Here is a 23,474-nt window from a genome sequence, read left to right as displayed (position 1 = left end):
CCCTCCCCTTTTGTACGTGAAGAGCTCCTCTTGGGTCTCCTTCCTCCCCAAGGACCGAAAACACTGGGGTGACCTGAGTTCTGTTTCAGCAACTAATGGGATGTGTCCTCTTCTTCAAATAGTTCACAAGCCCCACATGATCTTTGGCAGGTGGGGGTTCTAATATGATTAATCTGTGGGGAAGGAGGTACATGTGCTCATCAGACCTTGCGATTTCTCCCTGTGCCTGTCTGTGACCAGCACTGGGGCTCTGTTAAATTGTCAGGGACTTTTTGGTGGCCAAAAAAGAGAGCCAATCAGCCATAGACACATTATAGAAAACATGGCCTTGAGTCTTAAAGTATATTTATTTAACATGACAGTAGGAAATGTATGATTTCAGATTAAATTCAAGTAGGGGGCCACAATACTGGCTTGGAGCTGCCCACGTGCACATGCAGCATTCTACGTAAGCGAAGATGTTAGAGGCTGTGGTCTGTTCCGTCACAGATGGCTCCAATCCCAATCATTCCTCAGTCACTGGAAGCCCATTAGTGGAAGACGATTATGAAACTGATGATTATTTTCTTTGTATTTCTGGCTTTTCTCAACCACAGGGAAAATGTGAGGTAGGTGTGGGATCTAAGAAAAAAAATATGTGTACAAAATGAGAAGCCACCCTGGCCTATAGTGCTAGCAAAAGGCAAAGAAGTCTGACTTATTTTAATATTTTCAGTAAATATCAGCTGCCTGCAAACACAACTGATATTGAATAAACTGAGAGAACTTGATTCAATTCCCTAAAAATAGCTTTTGGACGAAAAACTGAAGGCGAAAATAGTGTCTGATTAGTAACTGGTCATTTTCCAAGTGGCTTTTCCTACATTATCTCATTTTTATGAAAAGTAAATTTGACCTTTTTAAATGCTAGAGTGAAGCAGTTCATAATTTCTTACAAAGAGCAAAGGACATTACATTTGTAAGCATGCAAGCTGTGAACTGGATAGAACATTTTCTTTTGCTGCTTGTATTTTTTATCAACCATCATCGATTCATAGGGAAGATCTCTAATGAACAGAACTTTAAAATGGATTTCAAAAAATTATTGTTTCAACTTAGTGTGCGTTTCATATATTTTTTTTTGTCTCAGTTTGTTTCTCTGGTACCTTCCCTTGAATGGTGAACTATTACTTGCATTTGGATAGATTATTATTTAGCTTGCAAAATAGACTATTTCCCCCCTCATTAAAATCTCATAGTTGCCAAACTTCATTAGGAGAAATGGAATTATTCATCTGCTTCCCCCCTGCCCTTTGGCTATGGGGTCAGTAAAATGATGTTAAGCACGAGAGGGTAAGGCTGGTGAACACTTTAAAATGTCACTACGTAATTTCAGGAAGGAGCCGGCCTGCAACTGTACTGAATGATGGATATGCTTTCAGCCTTAATGTCTATTAATGACTTACAAAATGACAGTTTGCATTGTCACCATCGCTGTTCAAAACTGCATTTTGCTATAGCTGTAACTAGAAGGGGACATTTCCTGAACTTATTTAAAATACGCTGAAAAGTTAAAATGGGAACAAAACAAGACAAATAAAACCCTGCGACTAATAAGTAGTCAAGGATGGCAACCAAGGAGAGAAAAAAAAAAAAAAAAAAGAAAAGAAACAAAGAGTATAGCCAACCTTTTTTTTTTGTTTAATTAGAGTATATTATACTTCCAAACTGGATACACTAGAAATTGGCAATGCAACATAAGATGCAAAGAAATATACCAGTTACTGTCAAAATGACCCTGTACAGCCTTGTAATGCAAAAAGCTTTATACAATACAAATTTTCAGTAATGTACACAAACCTTGACAGTATGATCATCTGAACATAATATGAAGAATTAAAAAAAGGATAGAAGAAAGTGCTGAGAATGCTAACTGCCGTACTATATGGAAAAATAAGCTAGCTTTCATTGAAGAATGCATAGTGAAAACAGAATTGAAGTTAGTTGGCAGGTGAATTTCTCAAAGACGTTAGTGTTTTACACGGAAAGGATATCTATGGAATAATCCTTCCCTGAGTATCAAACTGCAAACCAAATTCGAGGGTATATATTATCTCGGTGGAGTCTGAAAAATGCTGTAGATTTTTCTTTATTAATAACAATAATAATAATATAAAAAGTCAAACAAACTCCAAACACACCTTTTCTCACTCAGAAAACTTTTATAATTTACCAGAAAGATTGATGACTCTTTCCAAAGTGCTAAAAAAGTTGCCCAATTACATTAAGCATAACTAAGTCATTCAAATACAAGTTCAGTGGCAAGCAGTGAAATGCATGGCATTTGAGCAGTAAACATCTCCTTCCAACATCCCTCTCAATCTTGAAAGTATCAGCCTAGGACCTCATATTGCACAAGTGGCATGCTGTAAAACCTGTAGTCCTAAATGTAGGGGCCACCCTTTCAGGTTTTTAACCTGCTGGTGCTTATGTGTGATTCACCTTTTCTGCCAGCCTCAATGGGATCACCGTGGCCCTCTATTCTGTCATCATCACTGAACTTGTAATTTTGAAAGCACATTATTAGCCAAGTGGCACATTCTCCATTATATGGGGATAAAGACAAGACTTAAAAAAAAAAAAACAAACCAACCCACCCATTAGCCCAGTATTCTTGGAGTGTATTGTCCATAACTGTCTATAGTGTCTTTTACCGAGACATTGACATGGCGAGGTTGAACGACATTTCTAACATAGCCAAGAACAAATGTCTCTGCTGGAGAATGACCGAGGGTTCGGGAGCTTCCTGCCCTAGCTGGCTCAGCCTCCCTGCCCCTGGGGACATCTCCTTAGTGTAAACAGGTTTTCCAGGGCTGGATGACTGGCGAAGAGAAGTGTATCACACCTGCTCGGTCTGGGGGAAGGAGGATGATATGGGGGTGGGGGAGTCCATGGTGTGGACAGATGGTACAGTCTTCTGGCTTCCTGTAGAACTGTACCAAGTTCGAGAGGGCTTTCAGTGAAGCAAACTGACTAGAGGAAGAAAATTAGGGATGCTTTTATTTTCCCCTGGTGAAACAGATGAAAAGAAAAACCCCAACTCTAGGATAACACGTGATGGAAAACAGCAACGCAGTAAGAAGGCATTCCTCTTGTACACCAGTTCGTCAATAGATAAATAATATATAAACTTTTATATTCCAATCTTTCCATTATTATACAAAGCACATTTCTTCCTGCTCTTTCAGCCTGTTTCATACTGGAAATTCTGTTGTCTTAAAAATACAAGCAATTAACATATTCTGCCAAAGATTCTTTTTTTTCTTGTTAAATCACCCTTTACTTTTTTAGGATTAGCAAAGGGCTCTGCAACCAATCCACATCTGCTTCTTGCTGCAATAAAGTGCTGCACATAAGTTGCCATTTTAATGACCACAAGATAAAAGCTTTAAATAAGGATAAAGTTAGCCTCCTAGCAGGTTACATCTACCAGGCGTTAACAAAATGGAATACAGAATTATTAATAACATGGAGAATACCACTATAGCCAGACGATCTGCAAACACAAGGGAAACTTCTCAGGGGCATAAATTGAACCGTAGGACTAAACAGCACCTTTTTGTTGGGTCGTTATATGTCAAAGAGGTTGTGACAAAATTTTCAAACATACAGTCTACTCATTCCATATAAAAGGTACATTTTCTTCCTTTTACTTTTTTTTTTTTTTTTTTTGCAGATGAGAAACAAAAAGTAGTGCAAGACCAAAGCACTGTGCAAAAAACTGCCTTTTTTTTTTTTTTTTTTTTTTTTTTTTTTTTTTAGTCTGAGCATGGATACCCAGAATTTATCCAAACCCCTTTAATCTCCTTGGCTGGATTTATCAACCGTAAAATTTTTCACTCATACAGTTTTTTTTTTTCCTGCAAATGAATGGTAACCACTGAATTAATACATCATATATATATATATATATAATCATATATATATATAATCTGCCCTTTAACAAATGATGCAGTGTGTGCACCATACACATTGTATATGTATGAACACACACACAAAACACACAAGTTTTGTGATGTTGGCTGCAGTTCTGCGAGATATTTCTTCCAGAGTGGTCTCTTGGTTCTCACATCTTCATAACCAAGAAGATCTGAGCACAAGGTCTCTGGCACCCTGTCGGAAATCTCAAGCAGCACTGCGGGTGTCTACCAGTCCTTCATCGACTAAGCACCAGGCCCTACCACTCTGTAGCCATAAAATAGGGAAAGGTGACGAAGGAGCTCGGGGAGAGACTGTCATGGATGAACAACCCAGGAGGGAAAAGAATGTTCATCGCTGTGAAAGAAGCCAGTACAAAAAGATGTGCAATAGAAATGTCATGGCACACGACACACGGCTTTCTCTTTCAGAATCCGCAACACCCACACGCCCCATTCACCCAACAGAAAACAAAATGCACCAGTACATAAGCTTGCAAGTGCTGATTGCTATTAAGGACACTCTCTTTAGGGTCTAACAAGACAAAATTCCTTTCAGATAAAAGTACGGAGAAGGGGCTGAGAGTGGGAGTGGGTGGCTGGGGAGGCATGCCTCTGAAGGTAGAAGTATGCAGTAGGTCACCTCTCTGAAGATTGGATAAAGCAGCTTTCAGGTCAATGCAATAGGTATACACACAGAGCCAATTCTCTATTCCTTACTAAAGATATACAGTACACGTGGTTCAGACCCAGGGCGGGTCTGTAGGTTTTGCAGCAACATACACCTGCTGGGGTTGTGTTTAAGTTTTGTGGGTTTTTTGTTTTGTTTTGTGTTGTTTTCTGTTTTTGTCTCTGTCTCTTTGTTTTTGGTACAGAACACGGCTGTCCTCAGACAGTCTCTGCTCTTTCTCTTAGTCCGAGATAGGCGAGGAAGGAGTGTTTGGGTGAGGGGATGCTGGGAGGCGCAGTCTGAGGTCGGGGAGGGTGGAATGTGAGATCCAAGTGGTTCTTGGGGTATAACATTGTCAAGGGAATGAGATGGGCAAAATCCGAGTTCCGGTACTTGTCAAAGCGCAAAGGGGAGCCGTTGAAGGCCAAAGCCTTGAGTGCCAGGTTGGGCTCTGAGCTGCTGCCGTGGGCAGCCGACAGGGCCACGGTCTGCAGAGCCTGGGAGGCGGACATGACCGACAGGGGAGACAAGAGATTCCGGGAGCTCCCGACGACGAGGAGCGGGGCCCCGGGGCCGGCTGGTTCCTTGGGGGCCGGACACAGGCCCTTCTTGTCCTCCTCGGGGCAGTCCCCACTCTGGTGCTTCTTGACGTGGCGGCTGAAGACGAAGGGGTGTGTGGTCTTGAACAGGCACTCTTCGCAGCTGAAGGTCTGGCGTGGGGCGTGTTTCAGCTTCTTGTGCAGGTTGAGATTGTCCTTGCGCTTGCAGCTGTAGCTGCACTGGTCACAGTGGAAGGGCCGCTCCCCGGTGTGGACGCGCACGTGCTCGATGAGCTTGTTGGCGGTCTTGGACAGGTAGCCGCACTGGTCGCACTTGTAGTGGTTGCCGAGGCGATGCTCCCGGGTGTGCGTCTCCAGCTCCAGCTGGTTGGCCTTCACCGTCTGGCAGATCCGGCACTTGTACTCCATCTTGTAGTGGGTCTTGAGGTGGCACTCCATGGCAGCGGGGCGGTTGGTGGAATAAATGCAGAATGGGCACCTGCCGGGGGGTGGGGGGGGGTGGGGTGGGGGAAGCAATGAAAGGGGAAGGTTCAACCGGACAGGTTCTGCTGCGGCCCCGCCTTTACCCTCCTCGCCAGCCTCCCCTCACGCACGACCCCCCCCCCCCCAAACTCTGAGGCCTGGCCTGCCCCTGCCCAGCCCAGCCGCCTCTCCGGGGTTAAGACGACCCGCTTGGCTCTCTCTGCCGACAGAGCCGTCCCCACTAAGGAGCCGCTCTGGCAAGGTACGCTCGGCCTACTGTGGGTCTCCTGGCTGGACCGGTGAGCACCAGCCCGCAGGAAGGGGAGCAGAAGAAGTGCGAGGAATAAATAAGCGGTTGCTCCCCTCCGTCCTCCCCGCCCGTCCCCTCGGAGCCCTCCCCGCCTCCCACCAGACATAGCAGAGGTCTAAACCTCATGACCTCCCCTCGAGATGGGAGCAACACAAAGAATCGACTTTTCATGCACCACACCAAGCACACGCAGAAAGGCTAAGAGTTTTGAAGAACAGCTTATAGGGGGAGAGCTACCTCCGGCAAACAGAAAGTCATAGGGGTCAGAATCGTGCTTATTGAAAGGGTTGTTAGGATGAGAAGGCCTGTGTGTGTCTGTCTGTGTGAGTGTGTGTGTCTATACATAGGTCTGAGCTCCTAAATCCTGTCTCCTGCAGTCCTGGTTCTCCATCGGGGAAGGCAGATGCGGACCAGGATGGGGCGTGGGAGAGGGAGGCCCACCCACCAGCCCATCACTAATGAGGGATAAGGAGGGAGGGAGGCGACTGCTCTCTGGACTTTGAAGACATTATTAGAAGATTACATCATGGAGATAATAGCAATCCAACTGGATCATGAATTCTCAGTGGGCAGGACCATATCTTACATTTCTTCTGCGTTCTCTGCAGTGCCCGGTAAAGTACTCCGCACACGGTAGGCACTGATTCATTACTGGACTGGTCTCTACAACGTAATTCTGGCAGATTCTGGTCCCAGCTCCGTCACCTCATTGGGCTATATCTGGATGTGCCCTGGGACCAAGCCTGGGCCTCTCCGTGGCTCGGTTCCTCCATCCTAGGCAGTGAGGCTATGCCACCCCCAAGCCTCCTGGCTGTCCAGAGGGGCTAGGAGGAGCAGTGAGGGCATGTTTACAAATTCTGCTGAGCTGCTCTTTTGGAAGCCGCAAGGCTCAAGTTGGTGGCTGACAGGATAGCTGTAGCGTGTTTGCTCTCTTTGCACAAAGAATGCAAATGCAAAAGTGGCTGCCTCAGCCCTTGCTTGGCACCTGCGGGGCAGGGCCCAGGAGTGGTCTGTCCTCTGAGGGTTTGGAGAGGTGTTCAGCAGAGCCCAACACAACCAAGTGCACCGTGCACTGCTCCTCAGCGCCAAGCTCGCCGTTAGCCTTTGAACCTCAGCTCACAGAAGAGTGCACACGAGAGAAATATAAAGCCCATTCCCAGGTCAGGTGCACACACAACCCCTACGCCAAGCTGGGCCTTACCTAGAGGAGTCTGAAACTCACCACTGTCCTGAGCTACGGCAAAAGAAAAATAATAGTATAATCTTATTTGATCTGCATTATGAACAGGATATAGAGTACAAGCAGTTCCATCACAGAAAAGCAACTTAGACATCGGCAGTCTGTTTCATTTTAAGGACATTTCTGTGACCCACAGCTCAATCTTTCTTTCGCTGCTCAGGCAAAGTGCTAAGGGTTTTCTGTGCTCCCGTTATTTATCGTAAAGACACTCTCTCAGGCAAATTAATTCTCTGATATGGCAAAGGGAAAACAAAACAAAACAAAACAAAGACTCACTGTATAGCCAGAAGGCATTATCAATTTTTTCAAAGTATTCTTCTACTTGGTCATCCTAGAACATAAACTATTACACAGGGGACCGTTAGCACCACACCAGAAGTGTCTGTACTGGCAAAAGCATCAGCATTCACTGTGCATTCTCCCCAATGGGTCGGAGGCTCGGGACTCTGTAGGTCCCCAAGGAAAGGCTAACTGACAAAGCCACAACTGGCAGGGGCCGCAGAGTTAATGGGTGTGACGGGGCTACTGGGAAGGGCAATGAGTGCTAGTCCAACCACGGAAGTACATGGCTTTTTTTCTTTTCTTTAAATAAGAGTAAACAAGTATTTAGAAAGGGACAGTGGGAACAAACCAAATCAAATTCCCAAATAAGCGCTTGCTGGGCATTTCCCATTTATTGGCTGTCTCGGATTATAATCTCCCCTCCCCCATCCCTGCAAACATCCCCTCCCCCTCCCACTTAAGTGCCCCAAGAGTGAAACAAAACGGAATTGGACAGTAGGTGCTGCTCCCTGACTCCTCTGTTTCGTAAAGTTTTTGAGGAGGGTGCCTCTGACCAGGCAGGAGCTTGGAGGAGTCAACCCTGCATTGCTCCCGACATTCGACCCCCAGGTTGGCCCCCAGGGTCCTTTTGGGTCTCTCCATCCCTCACCCATTCGGGAGAGTCATGCCGCCTCTCTGGCAATTTGTGAGTTTCAAAGGTAAAAATGGTTAAAACAAGAGGTTCTTTTTTTTTTTTCTTGTGTCAAGTAAAATATAAGTTTTCATTCTTTTAATTACACGGTTATTTCAGCTAAACATGAATAATTGTGCCTAGAAACTTGTGTGTCTTCCTGTACTCAACGACGTATGCTTCCTTCTCTACTAGGTCATGAGTGCTTTGTGAACAGGGGCTGATTTCAGAATCACTGGGAAGATTAAATTCTGGTAGTGCTAGGACATAAATTTCCTGAGGGTGGAAATCACGTTTTATTCCTTGTTTGCCCTTCAGCACCTATTATCAAGCCAGACACACCGTGTGTTTGATAATAACTGATGGGTCTCACTTCAGACCAGAGGGCTTCTTGCAAATATTGGTTAATGATGATGCTTGTGGTCTAGGTCTTTGGGGACCTGTGAATAATGTGTGACTGGAAACGTCAGGTCTCATGAAGGCTAGCCAGGGAGATCCCAATCCCAGTTCCTGGGAAGGCATAAGGCACGTCTGCAGGAAGACCCGAGGCACATGATCTCTGCATGAAAAACACTGCCTCCTGCCTGTTCGAAAAGGCAAGGATCCAATAGCTGGGGGTGTTGTGCAGATGGGGTGGTCGTAATGCTTGTTTAAAAGATGTATATGGCGAATCATCTAAAAAATAGAAATGAAGTTCTGTGACAGCGTAATGACTTACACCTGGGGACACGAACCCCCAAGTCCATAAAATCAAGTCTGAACAAAACTCAAGCAGTGTAGGATGAGTCTCCCCCTGCATGCTGGGCTCCTCCGCCAGGTCCTCTTGCTTGCCAGGAATCCTAGGATATTGGTGAAATGGATTCTCCTGCTGTGTCTGCTGGACCCCTGGGCAACAAGTCTAATTCACATCCAGCGAAAGGTAGCTGACTAACTGGCCCCATGCCAAGCTCTCCCTCTCGATGACCCCCCAAACCTTCGGGGAGGGGCTGGGGTAGGGATGGGGAAGGGTATTAAATAACAACACAGTAAAAGGTTCTGTACTTGCTTTCCTTACTTGAGCCCACCGGTGGGGACAGTGTGGCATTTCTTATGCTCCAGCAGCTGTTCAGGTGTCTTCATGAACTTGTGGCACACGTCACACTCAAACATCCGGGTGATAAGGTGTATCTGCAGGTGGCGCTCAAACATGTTCTTCGTCTTGCAGACAAAGTTGCAAAAAACGCATTCGAACCCTGAAAGGACGGGAGCTGGGTGTGCGGGTGCACGTGGCAGAGGGACAGGAGTGGGACAGACATCCCACTGTTTCTCCTCCTCCCCTTTCAGGCACCGCGCCCAGCATCTTGGTGGTAAAAGGAGTTGAACATACAGCTCCAGAATCAATGCCACACTGCCCATCTACCCACCCTGTATTTGGATGCCACTAAAGCCGAAAGAAATACAAATTTTAGGCGACAGCATTACACTGTTCACAGGTCGAACATCTATTTTCCAACATCACTCCCCTCAAGGGCTGATTTGTAAGGCTGGGTCATCCTCCCAGACTGGGGAGGACTGAGCAGGCCCACAACCTCCTCCCTTACCTTTCTCTGGCTTTTCCTCACTATTCAGTGAGGGCTGGCTCCCAGGCACAACAGAGATGACCAGCACGTTGTTTCCACTCTTGTTTTTCTGGGAGCTGTCTGAATCATCTTTGCTGTTGGCTGAATCACTCAGAGCTGAGAGGGAGGATGAAGAGGGGCTATTTGATTCACTGGGGGTCTTCCTGTCTTCTCCTGAAAACACAAACAAAACCCCCAAAGCCAGGTCTGTTATTTAGGAGATGGTAACCCTGAAATAACAGCTATTAGGGGTGGGGGAATTGGGCTTCATGGCTGCATCATCATTCAGGGAACACAAAGTGAGGCTTCTAGAACTCTCCTAGTGCACCGACTGGGATCTCAGGTCTCCGTCATCGATGGTGATGACACTTGTGGTACTTGGGAACTCTCTCATGCTTTGAATGCATGATTTCATTGTATCTTCTCAAAAATCCAATGAGGCACAATGGTTACCATCCCCATTTTACAGATGAAGGAAGGGAGGCACAGTCAGGGCAACTTGGCCTAAGTCACATGCTAGGAAGTGGCAAAGCATAGATTTCAGTTGGCCCTACTCCAGGATCCATGCTCTTTATCAGTGCACTGGACTCTCCCTCAAAACCAGGAGTGAACCAGTCGGTGGGCCATTAAAACCCAGTGTCAAGAGACTAATGCTTTCATTCAAGATGAAGTGTTAGGGACTGGATTTACCATCGTGACTGAAACAACTAGAACAAAACCAGACAAAATATATCAAACAAGAGTTTTTGTTTTTGTTTTCAAACAATCGTTTTTACAGCGTTGAACATCAGGCACTGAAGAGTGATCCCTGAGAGACAGGAAAGAAAAGAGGTGGCCCACTTCCTGCCTTAAGAGACTTTAGTCTCCAGGCTGCAGTGCCCATCAGTTTCACTGAATTGAGGAAACAGCACTGAGGGTCTGGGGAGATCAGTATGGCTAGACTTCACAGAGCAGGGTCTAGAGAGGGGAGGTTTCCCAGAGGGGAGAGAGCAGCACAGAGGAAGGACTCAAAGACCTACAGAGGGTCCCCCATGAGTATTCAGTGGAGTAGGGACCAAAGCACCTGTGTGAGAAAACTACCCAAGGCTGGAGAGAAAAAAAGGCTTAGAAAACAGTGAGTGCTGTTTCCACTAGCTAAATTTGAGAAACTCATAATTCCCAGGACACTCGGTGGGAAACTGAGGAAGATCTCTTAGTAATGGGTAGTAATCAGCCCTAGGTTGACCACTGCTCCAGACCCGCCTGACAAGTCACAAAAGCCAGACACAAAGGAATCATAGTTTCCAAGTAATTAACTGCACCCTAAAACAAAGGTCAAGAATGTTTATAGGAATATAAAATAACCAGTACCCAACAAGGCAAATCACAATATCTGACATCCAAATAAAGATTAGCAGGCATGCCAAGAAACAAGAAAACGCAACCTAAAATGGGGTAATCAATCAGTCAAAGCTGACCTAGAACTGACACAGTTGTTAAAATGCGCAGACAAGGACATAAGAACAGTTATTATAACTACATTCCAAATATTAAAAAAGTTAGAGATGTGAAAGATATAAAAAAAAGATCCAAATCAAATTTCTAGAGAGAAATTTACAAAAATTACAATGTCTGAGATGAGAAATACGCTGGATGGGGTTACCAGCAATTTAGACATGGCAGAAGAAAAGATTAGTGGACCCTGAAGATAATAGCAATAGAAATTATCTGCAATGAAACAGAGAGAGAAAAGAATCATAAAAATGAAAAGAACATCAGTGAATTGTAGGATGCCTTCAGATAGCTTCATATAAGTTTAATTGGAGTGTCCCTGATTGGGTGGAAAGGGCAGTAAAATTTGAAAAGGCCAAAACTTTTCCAAACTTGAGAAAAACCATAAACCCACAGATCCAAGAGGCAAAATGAACCCTATGCATAAGAAAGCTGAAGAAATTGGGGAACTGGGGTGGTTCAGTCGGTTAAGTGTCCAACTCTTGACTCTTGATTTCGGCTCAGGTCATGATCCCAGGGTTTTGGGTTTGTCTCATGTTGGGCTCCACACTGGGTGTGGGGCCTGCTTGGGATTCCCTCTCTCCCATTCTCTCTGCCCCTCTTCCACTCACGTGTGCACCTCTCTCTCAAAAAAAAAAAAAAAAAAGATGAAATCTATATCAAGGGCTATCATAATCCCATTGCTCAACTAGTGATAAAGAAAAAATCCTACCGGCAGCCTGAGGAAGAAGGATACATTATGTGCAGAGGAACAAAAATCAGGATGACAACAGATTTTTCACTGGAAACAATGCAAGTGAGAAGTAGTGGGGCACCATCTTTAAAGTGCTGAAAGGAACACCTGTCAATCTGAGATCTTGTACTCTGTGAAAAATATTTCAAAAATGAAACTTTCCTCCCCACCCCAAAAGCAGAAAGAATTCATCACCAGCAGACTAGAATTACAGAAAATGTTAAAAGAAATTCTTCAGGCAGAAGGAAAATGACACCAAATGTAAAAACGGATCTACACAAAAGAATGAAGAGCATGCATTTACCCACGAGGGTAAATTGGTACTGAGGCAGCAAGACAATTGGTAATTTTAATGGTAATTTTAATGGTTTACCATTTTGTGTCATTTTAGATTATGAAATTGGGGTAAAAATTTTTTTATTAAAATTTTTTTAACGTTTATTCATTTTTGATAGACAGAGACAGAGGGTGAGCAGGGGAGGGGCAGAGAGAGAGGGAGACACAGAATCCGAAGCAGGCTCCAGGCTCTGAGCTGTCAGCACAGAGCCCGACACGAGGCTGGAACCCACGTGAGTTTTTATTATTTAAAACTCTTTGAGAGATCATAAAAGTAATTTTGGTAAACACAATATAATAGAGAGTTTATAACATATATATAAGTAAATGTATGACAGCAAAAGCATAAAGGCTAGGAGAGGGGACAGAGAACTACGTTATTGTAAGACTCTTACACTACCCATGAAATGGTTTATGACTTAAACGTGTACTGTAATGAATTAACAATGTACCTTATAAACCCCCAAATAACTGGAGGGCTCTACACTGTTCATGGTTTAGGAGATTTGATATTGTTAAGCTGTCAGTTCTCCCCAAACATAATCAAAACAACCCCATCATTTTAGGTTAAGGTAGGTGATATAGGGAGACTGTGCTTCAGTAATCTAGTGATTGTAAACTCTAGAAACGAACTTTCTTTGTTAGAAGATTAAAAAATAAGTCATATATCGTATATAGGCACAAGAAGTCCAGAAGCAAACAAAGCTGTAATGGTGGTTACAGCTAGTGTGTGAAATTATTAGTGTTATGTTTATTTTATTTTATTTGGTTTTCAAAATTGTCTAGAATGCCGTAAATTACTTGTCCAATTAAAAACAGGTTTTAAAAAGAGGAAGGAAAAAAATATTTACCCTCCTACAGTGTTTCCAAGTCTTGTTCCTGGCAGAACTGAACTTGGTTCCTGGACAGACATGATGTGACCTCATTCATGGACCCCCAAGGAGGGATGGAATATGCCTTGAAAGTATAGACCTCCTTTGGTACAAGGAAGGTATGTGAAAGCCAGCCCTGTCATTGGCGGTCTCTAATATGTGACCTAGGTTTAGTCACATTTTGTAGACAGAATATTTTCAGTGGGGGCCCTAAGTCTATTTCTTCACCAAATCCATCCTCTAAGATGGGTCTCATTCACAGAATATTGCAAGTGATTATTTTAAATTAGTTTTTAGAATGAAAACATATGATTTTAATTACCATCTTTAACAACAGCTTTAAGTACCTTCAGGCTTAAGGCAGTGGGCAGAGCTGCCTAAATTAATCACTGTGTAAATACACAGGTGTCATGACAGCAACTCTGCGATTCGGCATGGGGAAACAGCCCAGCCCGCTCAACTTGTAATCCCTACCCCACACCGCTTCCTCTGCTCTCAGTCCTCCTCTCCCTTTGCTCTGTCTGTAGGGAGTGAGCTGGGGTGCCCTTGTCAACTCAGTCCACAGCTTGCTGTCATCCAAGGGGTCATTTACTTTCAGCAGCACAAAGATTCTTTTTTTTTTTTTTAAGTTTATTTATTTTGAGAGAGAGAGAGCACAGAGAGAGGAAGAGAGAAAGAATCCCAAGCAGGCTCTGTGCTGTTAGTGCAGAGCCCGATGTGGGGCTAAGTCTCATGAACCATGAGATCATGACCTGAGCTGAAATCAAGAGTTGGATGCTTAACCAACTGAGCCACTTGGGTGCCCCAGCACAAGGATTCTTGGTGAATGATTCTCTGCACAGGCAATGCAACCTCATACGTGAGGACAGCCAGCTGAAGTGAACTTTAAAAAAAACCTCGATATTTTAGGGGCGCCTGGATGGCTCAGTTGGTTAATCGTCTGATTTCAGCTTAGGTCATGATTTCACGGTTTGTGGGTTCTAGCCCCGTGGTGGGCTCTGTGCCAACAGCTCAGAGCCTGGAGCCTGCTTTGGATTCTGTGTTTCCCTCTCTCTCTGTCCCTCCCCTGCTCACCCTCTGTCTCTGTCTCTCAAAAATGAATACACGTTAAAAAAATTTTTAAATAAATTTTTTTAAAAACCTCAATTTCATAATCTAAAATGACACAAAATGATAAACTGCGACCAATAAAAAATGGTCAATTGTCTTGCCACCTCAATATAAACACCATTTTTGACATACTTCTTTTTTTTAGAAGCATATCTATTTTAAAATCGTTGCTGTTAATTGCAAAGTAGTTAAGAATAAAGACTTTAGATCCAGAACACCTGAGTTTGAATGCCACCTGTTCCAATTAATAAGCTGAATGACTTAAGACAAGGTATTTAACTTAGTGCCTCAATGATCTCATCTTAAAAATGGGGATCATATCGGCAGCCTCATACGTGTGTTGTGAGGGTTAAATGGGTTTTTATATATAAAGCACTAAGAACAATGCCTAGCTCATTGCAAGCATTACAGAAAAATGTATTATTATTATAAAATATAACATATAATATTTATAAGTAATACAAACAACAATAATTAACACTTTGTATTTTCCCATGCTGTTTTATATACCTGGCACATAGTTGGCTCTCAAAAAATTTATGAAAATAATTATGAGTTAATGGTTTAAATGACAGTATTATATATCCTTGGAGTAGACTTATCCTACATTACTTAAGTATTTCCTTAAAATTAAATTTTAAGTGAAAATTAATATTCCACTGGTTGATTTTTTTTCTCCTAAGGACAGACTCCCAGAAGAAAGATGACTGACTTGCAGGCATTTTCAAACCTCTTGGTCTACACTACCTAAGTAGTTTTGAAAAGTTCTCCCACCCTGTAGGGTCATGGCCATCAGTATCAGCAGCATCTGGCGATCGTGGGTGACGCTGTAAAACACACTCCTCACGTGATACATGAAACATAAGCCACTCTTGAGTTTTAACTGGTGGCTAGTGAGGTTCCTTAGATGGAGTGGTTAGCCTTTATTTCTTTTATTATGTATGGACTGTTTATGCCCTTTGTAAATTCTGCACTTAGAGACCCAAAGTGTTTCTTACCAGTTTATATCAATTCTCTGTATAGTAAATATATAGCCTCTGTCATTTCAGGCTGGTTTTTGGGTTTTGTTTCCCATCTTTTCCTTTTCTTTGACAAATAGAAGAAGGTATTTTTATCCATCAAATCTCTTGATTCTTTTCCTTTGCCATTTTTTGTATCACTTAAGCTTTCACAAATCCTTCTCACTCTGGAAGTTTGATAAACATTCTATTTCCTTCAAGCTTTTCTAGGGCTGATTTGTTAAGGGGATTGTGTAAGTCTTCTGGTATTTATTTTGGTGTCGGTGTGAGGGTAAAGTATTGATGGTGGTATTTTCCAAAGAGCTATTCAGATTCCTCAGTGCTGTTACTGCAACATTTAAAAACTGCAGCAAAATATGCATTGATGAAATCAGAAGCAACCAGAGGGAATATTTTTCCCTTGCAGAGATCACTTCACTTCTGTAACAAGAAAGCATTGAGAATTTCTTAATGTACTGAAATAAAAGGTGTCCATTTCTATGTCAGGTAAATCAAATCAGAGGACAAGGCCCACAAAATGAGAGTCTTATGCCTGCTGGACATCTCCTGCACATTCAAAAGGTCAAGGAATGGACGGCCCAGAGAAGTCGAATGAGTTCCTACATTTGCAGCGTTATTTATGGTAACATCGGGTGTAGAACCAGAATCCAGAATTCAAAATGTGTTTTCCTCCATCCCAAGTACCTTCTTCCACATGGATTATATGCATAAGTCAGTAGACTCTCAGGGTTCGGTAAGGGGCACGTTTGAATAATTTTCTTGCTTAGAACACACAAATGTGTGTAGACATGCTCGGGCACACATATTCATTCACCGGACGAATGTTTACTCCTCACTTGCACTGTGCAGGCACTGGTCTAGGTGCTTGGGAGACAGCAGCAACTTAGATAAGCTTCCTATTCTCAGGAATATATAGTATAATATGTATTACATAGTATATATACTGCTCTATATCATAACTTTGTAATTACACAGTTTATTAATTTGCAGATTTAGATGGACATATCTTGGGTCAAATTCAAACACTTCAAAACAGCAACTAGATGCAAGAAACCCTCACTGTGGAACCATTAGCTTATAAAAAGGGTCAGCAAATTATAGTCCTTTGGCCAAATCTAGCCTCCCGCTTTTGTAAATAAAGTTTTATTGGGACACTGCCAGGCCTGCTCAATTGTGTATTGTCTCGGCTACTTTCAGATTCCAATGGTAGAGCTGAATGTAGTGACAGAAACCGTATGGACTGAAAGCCTAAAATATTCACTATTTGGCCCTTAAAAAAAAAAAAAACAAACAAAAAAACTGTCTCCCTGGCTAAAAAAAACCCCCAAAAAACCCCAAAACTATAAAATAGGTTATAACCTTATTCCCTAATAGCAGCAGTGTTACAGGCTTCTACTGTATTAAAAAAGCAACTTCTTTAATGCATTTCTTTCTGGCTCTCTGTGCCAACAAACAAGAATATTCTTTGCAGGTAGACAAGGAGCCCTACCACCTCAGAGGGAACAAGATCTCTGTGTTCCCTGTGGCAATGAGTGTGTTTACATTGGTTACTTGTCAATGTGAAGTTTCCACCAATGACAATTAAGTGACTCTAAATCCAACGGCTTTCCAGCCATTTTGGTTTCTATGGTTTCTACGGCTTCCTTGAGGTGGGGTGGTGGCAGAGGGGCTGTGGCCTGGGGAGGGAGGAGGAAGGTTCTCGACTGGGTTTAGGCATCCTTGGGGTACAGAGGGTTAGAAGAATGGGAGAGTAACAGAAACGGGGGGGGGGGCAGAATATCTGAAAAGCCAGCGGAAATGGAAGAGAGTTTGGCCTTTCCCTCCACTGGCACTCCCGAGATGCTGAATTTAATTTGTCTTTGACATGGGCTTCCCAGCTCACCTGCTGCCCATGGTGCTAATGTGGTTATAGCGAGACAACCAACGGTAGAAATGGCACCTTCTCACCCGGCATAATGGCTCTCTGCAGACCTCCAAGTCATAGCTTCTCAACTTATGATAAAAGCAAGCTTTTATTGCTGTTGGCACCCTGGAACCAAAGCGGCCGGTAAAGCAAAGAGAGATCCGTCTCGGCTGAGCACATCGTCAGCACAACTGTCAGGAGCTTCCCCTTCTCAAATCCTTCAAGGGCCAACGATGTGAGGGGCTGACCCAACACCCAGCGTTGGCAGTTGGCAACATCAGCTCATAATCTGTAAGCACCACACAACGCAGGGTGGGGGAGGCTCTTCCTCATTCTCATTTAATGACTCCACGCTGGTGTCATTTGTAACCATCACTTGTGAGAGGATAATTGCATGGTGGATTCAAAATGTTAACATCATTAAGAATGGCAAGAGCCTTAAATGGAAGGAGAACACTAGCAAAGTCTTGGCCACACACAGCCTGGAGAGCGATCAGGCTGTTTGGGGAGAATCCGGTTTTCTGCCCCGCCCCCCTCCCAGAGCAGACCTGATATGTGTCAGGGCCGGAGTTTCACCGGACAGGAGCAGAGCCTGTTAAAGTACGTGCACACAGTGTCCTGTCACAGAGAACCACAAAGGTTCAAACCTCTGCCAAGGGTTGCTCGGACCTGTCAGAACAGCAGTGAGAATAGGCTAGAATGGAAACTGTTTGGGCCCAAGCTTCTGGAGGCACATCCTAATTGCTGACTTTGGACTGAATGCCTCACCTCTGTGAAGCCTCCGTTTCCCCACCCCTATAGCACGGGAACAGTAGTATCGGCCTCAGAGGCCTACGAGGCTTAAATGAGATCCAGCATGTGAAGACACAAGGGGAAGGGCATCACGAGAGCCCGACGGCTGCTACCTAGGATGACGACACCCAGGGTGAGGACAAGCCAATGGCTCAGCACCTCACAACTGCATCTGAACGTGTGGGTCTTTCAGATCAGCGAGGCCCAAACTGTGCCAGGCAATGGCAGGATGGCCACGGGACACTGTGGCTCCAAGACCCTGGGAAAGTCCTCCCTTCTGAGGAAGGGAATGTCAGTGTCGCGGGGTGATGAGGACGCTTCTGCCAGGTGGGCATGCATGCTGGCAGGTTGGGGGATGGAGGAGAGAAGGACCGACAGTGATGGTCACCTGTGTGCTTGGTGCCAATGTGAGACTTTATCTCTGCTTCCTCCATGGTGACAAAGTCACAGGCGGTGCAGCAGATGGAAAACATCCATTGCTCCTTGTCCACGTGGAGTGACATGTGGCTGACAAACTGGACATTGAGCTCGGTCTCAAATCCACACACGTGACAGCTGTATGAGGGGACGAAAGAAAAGAAGGGGAGAGAGAAGAGTGATACTTTGTGGCACACTCAGAAAACTGGACTTTGACACATGCTTTTCTTCTCACCAAAAGGTTTTGCATTAGAAAATTATTCTACTTGGGGCGCCTGGGTGGCTCGGTCGGTTAAGCGTCCGTCTTTGGCTCAGGTCACGATCTCACGGTTCAGGGGTTTGAGCCCCACGTGGGGCTCTGTGCTGACAGCTCGGAGCCTGGAGCCTGCTTCGGATTCTGTGTCTCCCTCCCTCTCTCTGCCCTTCCCCTGCTCATGCTCTGTCTCTCTCTATCTCTCAAAAATAAACATTACCAAAAAAAAATTAAAAAAAAAAAAAGAAAATTCTTCTGCTTTCTGGGATGCCTCTGAAGTGGTCACTGTGCCAAATGGATTAAGTGTCAGCATAATGTAACAATCCCATACATGCTATAATGATGCTGAATAATCATACAGTTAATTAAAAATTACAGGTTCCAGATGCCGCACATCACCTTACTGATTCCTGTGGGCAAAGAGATGTGGTGCAGCCTTGCCAAGATATTAGCGGTGTGGATACACTGATCAATTCAGAGCACCCCGCATGCCCAGCGAGCCTCTCTCTGGCTCTGGAAACCTTCCGTGTAGGAAGGAAGGCACATGCAGGTCATCAGATCACACTGCCAGCAGGAGCAATTCCTGTCTGTGACAACTGCTGATAGAAGTCACCGTCCATGGAGATATTCTGTGCAAAAGCAAGTGTCTACCAATCTGTATGGTCTACCTCTTGGGCACAATTCTGAGACTTGGGATTTCACTGCAACCAAACCAAATATTGATTCATGGTCAAATATGAAAGGGAAACATAAAATTCCAGGCACTGAAGACAATACAACCAGGGGCAAATATGCAATGCTTTCAAGGCTATTTCCTCAGAGTTCTCAGATTTATTTTCCCTGGTCTTTTTCTCCTTAGGACAGTTCTCAGGAAGTAGCAAGGTGCTCAGTTACAAAGGTTGGGAGCTTTCCAGCTGCACAAATCGAGAAGCTAATAATCCCCGGAGCCCTGTCACTCCCTGGAGCTCCACCCCAGAGAGCTACCTCCAAGACCATTTCCCTTTCAATTACTTCTACCAGGGCCATCCAAGCCAAGAGAGGACTCAGCGTGGCTGGTGGGTCCAGTGTAAACAAAGCAAGTATTAAAATGAAGGTCAGTACTATGACTAAGAGGTACCTCATCACATACGCCCTAGCACCCGGGTGGAGAGTGTTCTAGAAAGTTGGGGAAGGCTGGGCCAGTTCCACTCACAGCTCACCTGTAATAATAAGGGTGCTTCTTCCCATCACTGCCTTCAGAGGTGACGGCGCTGACAATGTCCTCAGTGTCCGTACTCACCAGCTTCACCGAATGGACGGTCAGGTGCTGGTTCAGGTTCGCACGGCACTTAGCAGCATAGGGGCACAAGTGGCATTTGTATTTTCTTTCCTCTGGGGAGAAGGAACAGGAAAAAAACCCCAAACTGCTCTCAAAAATGAAAACCCAACACCTGCAGGAGACCACTTAGCGCTGTCATGGCAAGGAAGGCTCAAATCTCATTTCAAATGGGGACAAAGGGAACACCTTGGAATTATAAATATCTAAAAGTCTTCATCCGGGAGGTCACTGCTGTATCAGTACTTAGATAGAAGAAAGTCCCAGGGCAGCCGGACCATCTGCTTTTTCCTAGACATCCACAGGTCCCTCTTCCTGATAAGGGGAGCCCCGCAGGGGCTAAATAAATGTGTGTGTGTGTGTGTGTGTGTGTGCGCGCGCGTGCACACCTGCCATGCGTCAGCTGAGGGTGGGTGCTTAGCTGGGGAAAGGGGAGTGGAGCACAGCATTCCTGGGTCTGGTGTAAGAGAAGCCCCATCATGTTCCCTAAGCTCCAGGCCTGGGTCAGCCAAGAAATAAAAACTCATGAAATTAAAGGGGGAGAAAAATGACTCATGTGAAGTAATATGATGGGAGATGTTCATTTTACATAAATAGAACTAAAAGCTGCAATTAATTTCTTAATGAAAACCCTCTCCTAAAACTGACAATGTTTCAGGACTCTTTCCAGAGTGGCATTCTGAATTCATTCGATTAATCAAGCAAATTATAGTAGAAGGGGCAGGCTGGCTTTCACTGTGCAGATAAAGGGAATGGACGATAGTGGAAAAAAGCAAAGAGCAAACTCATTTTCCATCCTTACTTCTTACTTTGTCTCACTGGGCTTGCCCTTAAAAAATACCTGTCTTACCACTTCACAGCAGAGAATAAGGAAAAAAGTTCTTCCCCAACCAAATGCAAGCCATCATCATTGTTACTGTAGATGGTCCCCACATCTGTCCTGCCGGTGGCCTGGGGCTTGGCGGGGCCAGGGGAGGAACCCGGCCATACAGATAAAATACAGCCCTTCCTTTTGGGGGCGAAGGAACTTATTCTTGCCAAATTGATTAAGTTACTATTTATTCCTCCTTTATCCTTTCTTAATTTGGTTGCCGTCCCTTTTGCAATGCGCAGAACCAACCACATTTCTCTACTATTATATGAAGATAAAGATAGCAACTGTTTCTACACAAGCTGCTCTGTCCCTCTGCTGCTCCCATTTCCCACAAAAAGATGGAACCAGTAACGTGGGTGCAGCCCCCATCGCCTGCACCCTCCAGGTGAGAGCAATGCATTTCTCAGAATTCAGGAACCTTACCTGGATACACTTACACGTGTATCTTTTCTCATCAAGCCTACTTTCAATACAAATAAAAACCCTTTCCGGGGCCTCTTTGAACATGCCAGCTAAAATGGTTTGAAGGGCCAGGATAAAAACATTTCCACCACTTCCAGTGAGAATTGTCTTAGACAAAGTCAGCTTCTTGACAGTAGAGAGGCTGGTGATCCAGAGTGCAGACGGCCTAGGAGCGAGGCCTTGACTCACCTGTGTGCAGCGAGAGATGTCGGGACAACGTCTGCTGTCGGCCAAACACTTTCCCACACACATCACAGGGAAAAAGCTGGTCATTGAATTTCCAGGATGGCAATCCGTTTCCTGCCTCTAGTACTATCTTTTCTGTTTCTGGGCCAAAAGAGCAAAGCATCATGAGGGATAGACAAGGCATCATGAACAAGCTGCATTTTAGTCAATATCCAGCAGGACGTTAGCAGGGGATTCCTTCTGAACAACGTAGCTGATAACTGCAGAGAAGTCCCAGTTAACCTCTGGCCTTCATGCTCACTTCTTGTTTCTAAGAAGCTATTCCTGAAAGTTGTGGTAGCAAATGATGCCACTTCTAGTCAACTCTCTGGTGTTTTCCCTCCCTATCATTAAAGGTCAGCTAACCAGACCCTGAGTGGGTTGACAGCATGGTTTAGCGCTATGCCCAGTATACAGTTGGTACTCAATATTTGCTGAGTGACTAGTTGAGTTGCACCTTAGAACTCCAGACATGTACGCTCTTGCCACAAGACGGTAAGTAAACAATCTCCGATTCTTACTGAATTGGTAAGAATCTGACGGTAAGTAAAGAATCTCAGATTCTGATGTGAAAACGAATGGTTGGATCCCTTGAAAGGACATACACGTTCACTGTTCTTTATGAAGAAAAGTTTTGCCCTGTGTTCTGGGTTGTGTAAAGTCCTTCATGAGGAACTTCATGTTTCACAGGCTCAGTGATGACAACTGCACACTATTTGCTGTGGTCTGATGTTTGTGTCACGCCCTCCCCCCATTCATATGTTGGGATCCTAGAGCCCAAGGTGATGGTATTGGGAGGTATCACCCCCAGGAGCTGACTGGGTCATGAGGGTGGAGCCTCAGGAATGGGATTAGTGCTCTTATAAAAGAGACCCCAGAGAACTCTCTTGCCTGTTTCGCCTTGTGAAGACACAGCGAGAAGTGGGCAGTCCGGGCCCTTACTCGACCATGCTGGCCCTTGATTTCAGACGTCTGGACTGCGGAAGCGTGAACAGTACATTTCTGTCGTTATTATAAGCTAGCCTGCCTGAGGGATTTTGTTACAGCAGCCCAAATGGACTCAGACACTACTCCACATAAAATTCCCTAAGGCAGTAATGTACCACTCGCGTTTCCCCAAAGGTCTCATCCTATTAGGAAAAATGGTGAGATCGCCGGTTATCTGCACATACTTCACAGTCATGACTGAGATGTGTGGACACTAATACATCCTCTGGCCCTCTTAAAAAAAAAAAAAAAAAAAGGCTTCACTTTCCCATCATCATCCATAGGAGTACGTCTGATTTTTTCATCCACGTTTCTTCTCCCTGAACTGTAACGGTTTGTACAAGCATTATTTCTACAGTAATAAAAGGAGCCAGGTGACAGAATACTAAAGAGTGAAGGGGACGAGTCAGCGAGAATGCTTTTCTTAGGCCTCACTCTGAAGAACAAGACAATTTACGTAGTTGGTGTCTTGTCCACTACCTCAGTAAATTATCGTGAACCTTTTTAAAGCATTGCTTTTTAAAGTATTACTTTATAGAACTGGATACCAAGTGGTGAGAATTAAATGGCGGAGAGAACTTTTTTGTAAGATCCGTGCAGATGAAAATGCTCAGACCACCAGACAGAGAGACATCAGAAGAAAGGACTTTATTTCACGCAATTTGGTTAAAACTGCTTCCCGAGTATGGGCTTCCACCTGTATTTGGGTGAGTCAGCAGGATGGGTTTTTGTTTGAGTGCAGATTTGTCAGATAGTGGAATCTAAGGAAAAGAAGAAACAAACACGAGTGTGTGTCCGGGGGAGGGGGAGGGGATGAGGTGGAATCACAGTCACGTTTGCTCTGAGGCACCTGCCAGCAATCCCAACACTGATAAGGCACATTTATTGATTTATCTGTGTTTGCTAAAACACAGCTTTTGGGGCCTCAGGGAGAACA

At 44.5% G+C, this 23,474-nt stretch overlaps 1 protein-coding gene across 4 annotated transcripts in view; it reads right to left on the bottom strand.

Moving 5' to 3' along the window:
• Positions 1-1,679: 1,679 nt before the first annotated feature.
• ZNF827 (zinc finger protein 827) overlaps positions 1,680-23,474 on the bottom strand; it is a 174,037-nt gene continuing 152,242 nt past the window's right edge. The window contains exons 9-15 of one of the 4 annotated variants that reach the window (XM_030312982.2): positions 21,515-21,652; positions 19,874-20,045; positions 18,393-18,559; positions 9,731-9,922; positions 9,205-9,382; positions 7,160-7,192; positions 5,577-5,664 (exon numbers count right to left, since the gene is read on the bottom strand). In XM_030312982.2, the coding sequence (XP_030168842.1) occupies positions 7,177-7,192; positions 9,205-9,382; positions 9,731-9,922; positions 18,393-18,559; positions 19,874-20,045; positions 21,515-21,652 (863 nt within the window). In that variant the 3' untranslated portion in view covers positions 5,577-5,664; positions 7,160-7,176. The other 3 variants (XM_030312984.1, XM_030312977.1, XM_030312980.1) reach the window with 3 other exon arrangements.

This window comes from Lynx canadensis, chromosome B1 (genome assembly GCF_007474595.2).
Source record: "Lynx canadensis isolate LIC74 chromosome B1, mLynCan4.pri.v2, whole genome shotgun sequence".
Lineage (NCBI taxonomy): Eukaryota > Metazoa > Chordata > Mammalia > Carnivora > Felidae > Lynx > Lynx canadensis.
Note: the sequence above shows the minus strand (reverse complement) of the source record. Positions and strands in the feature narration are given on the sequence as shown.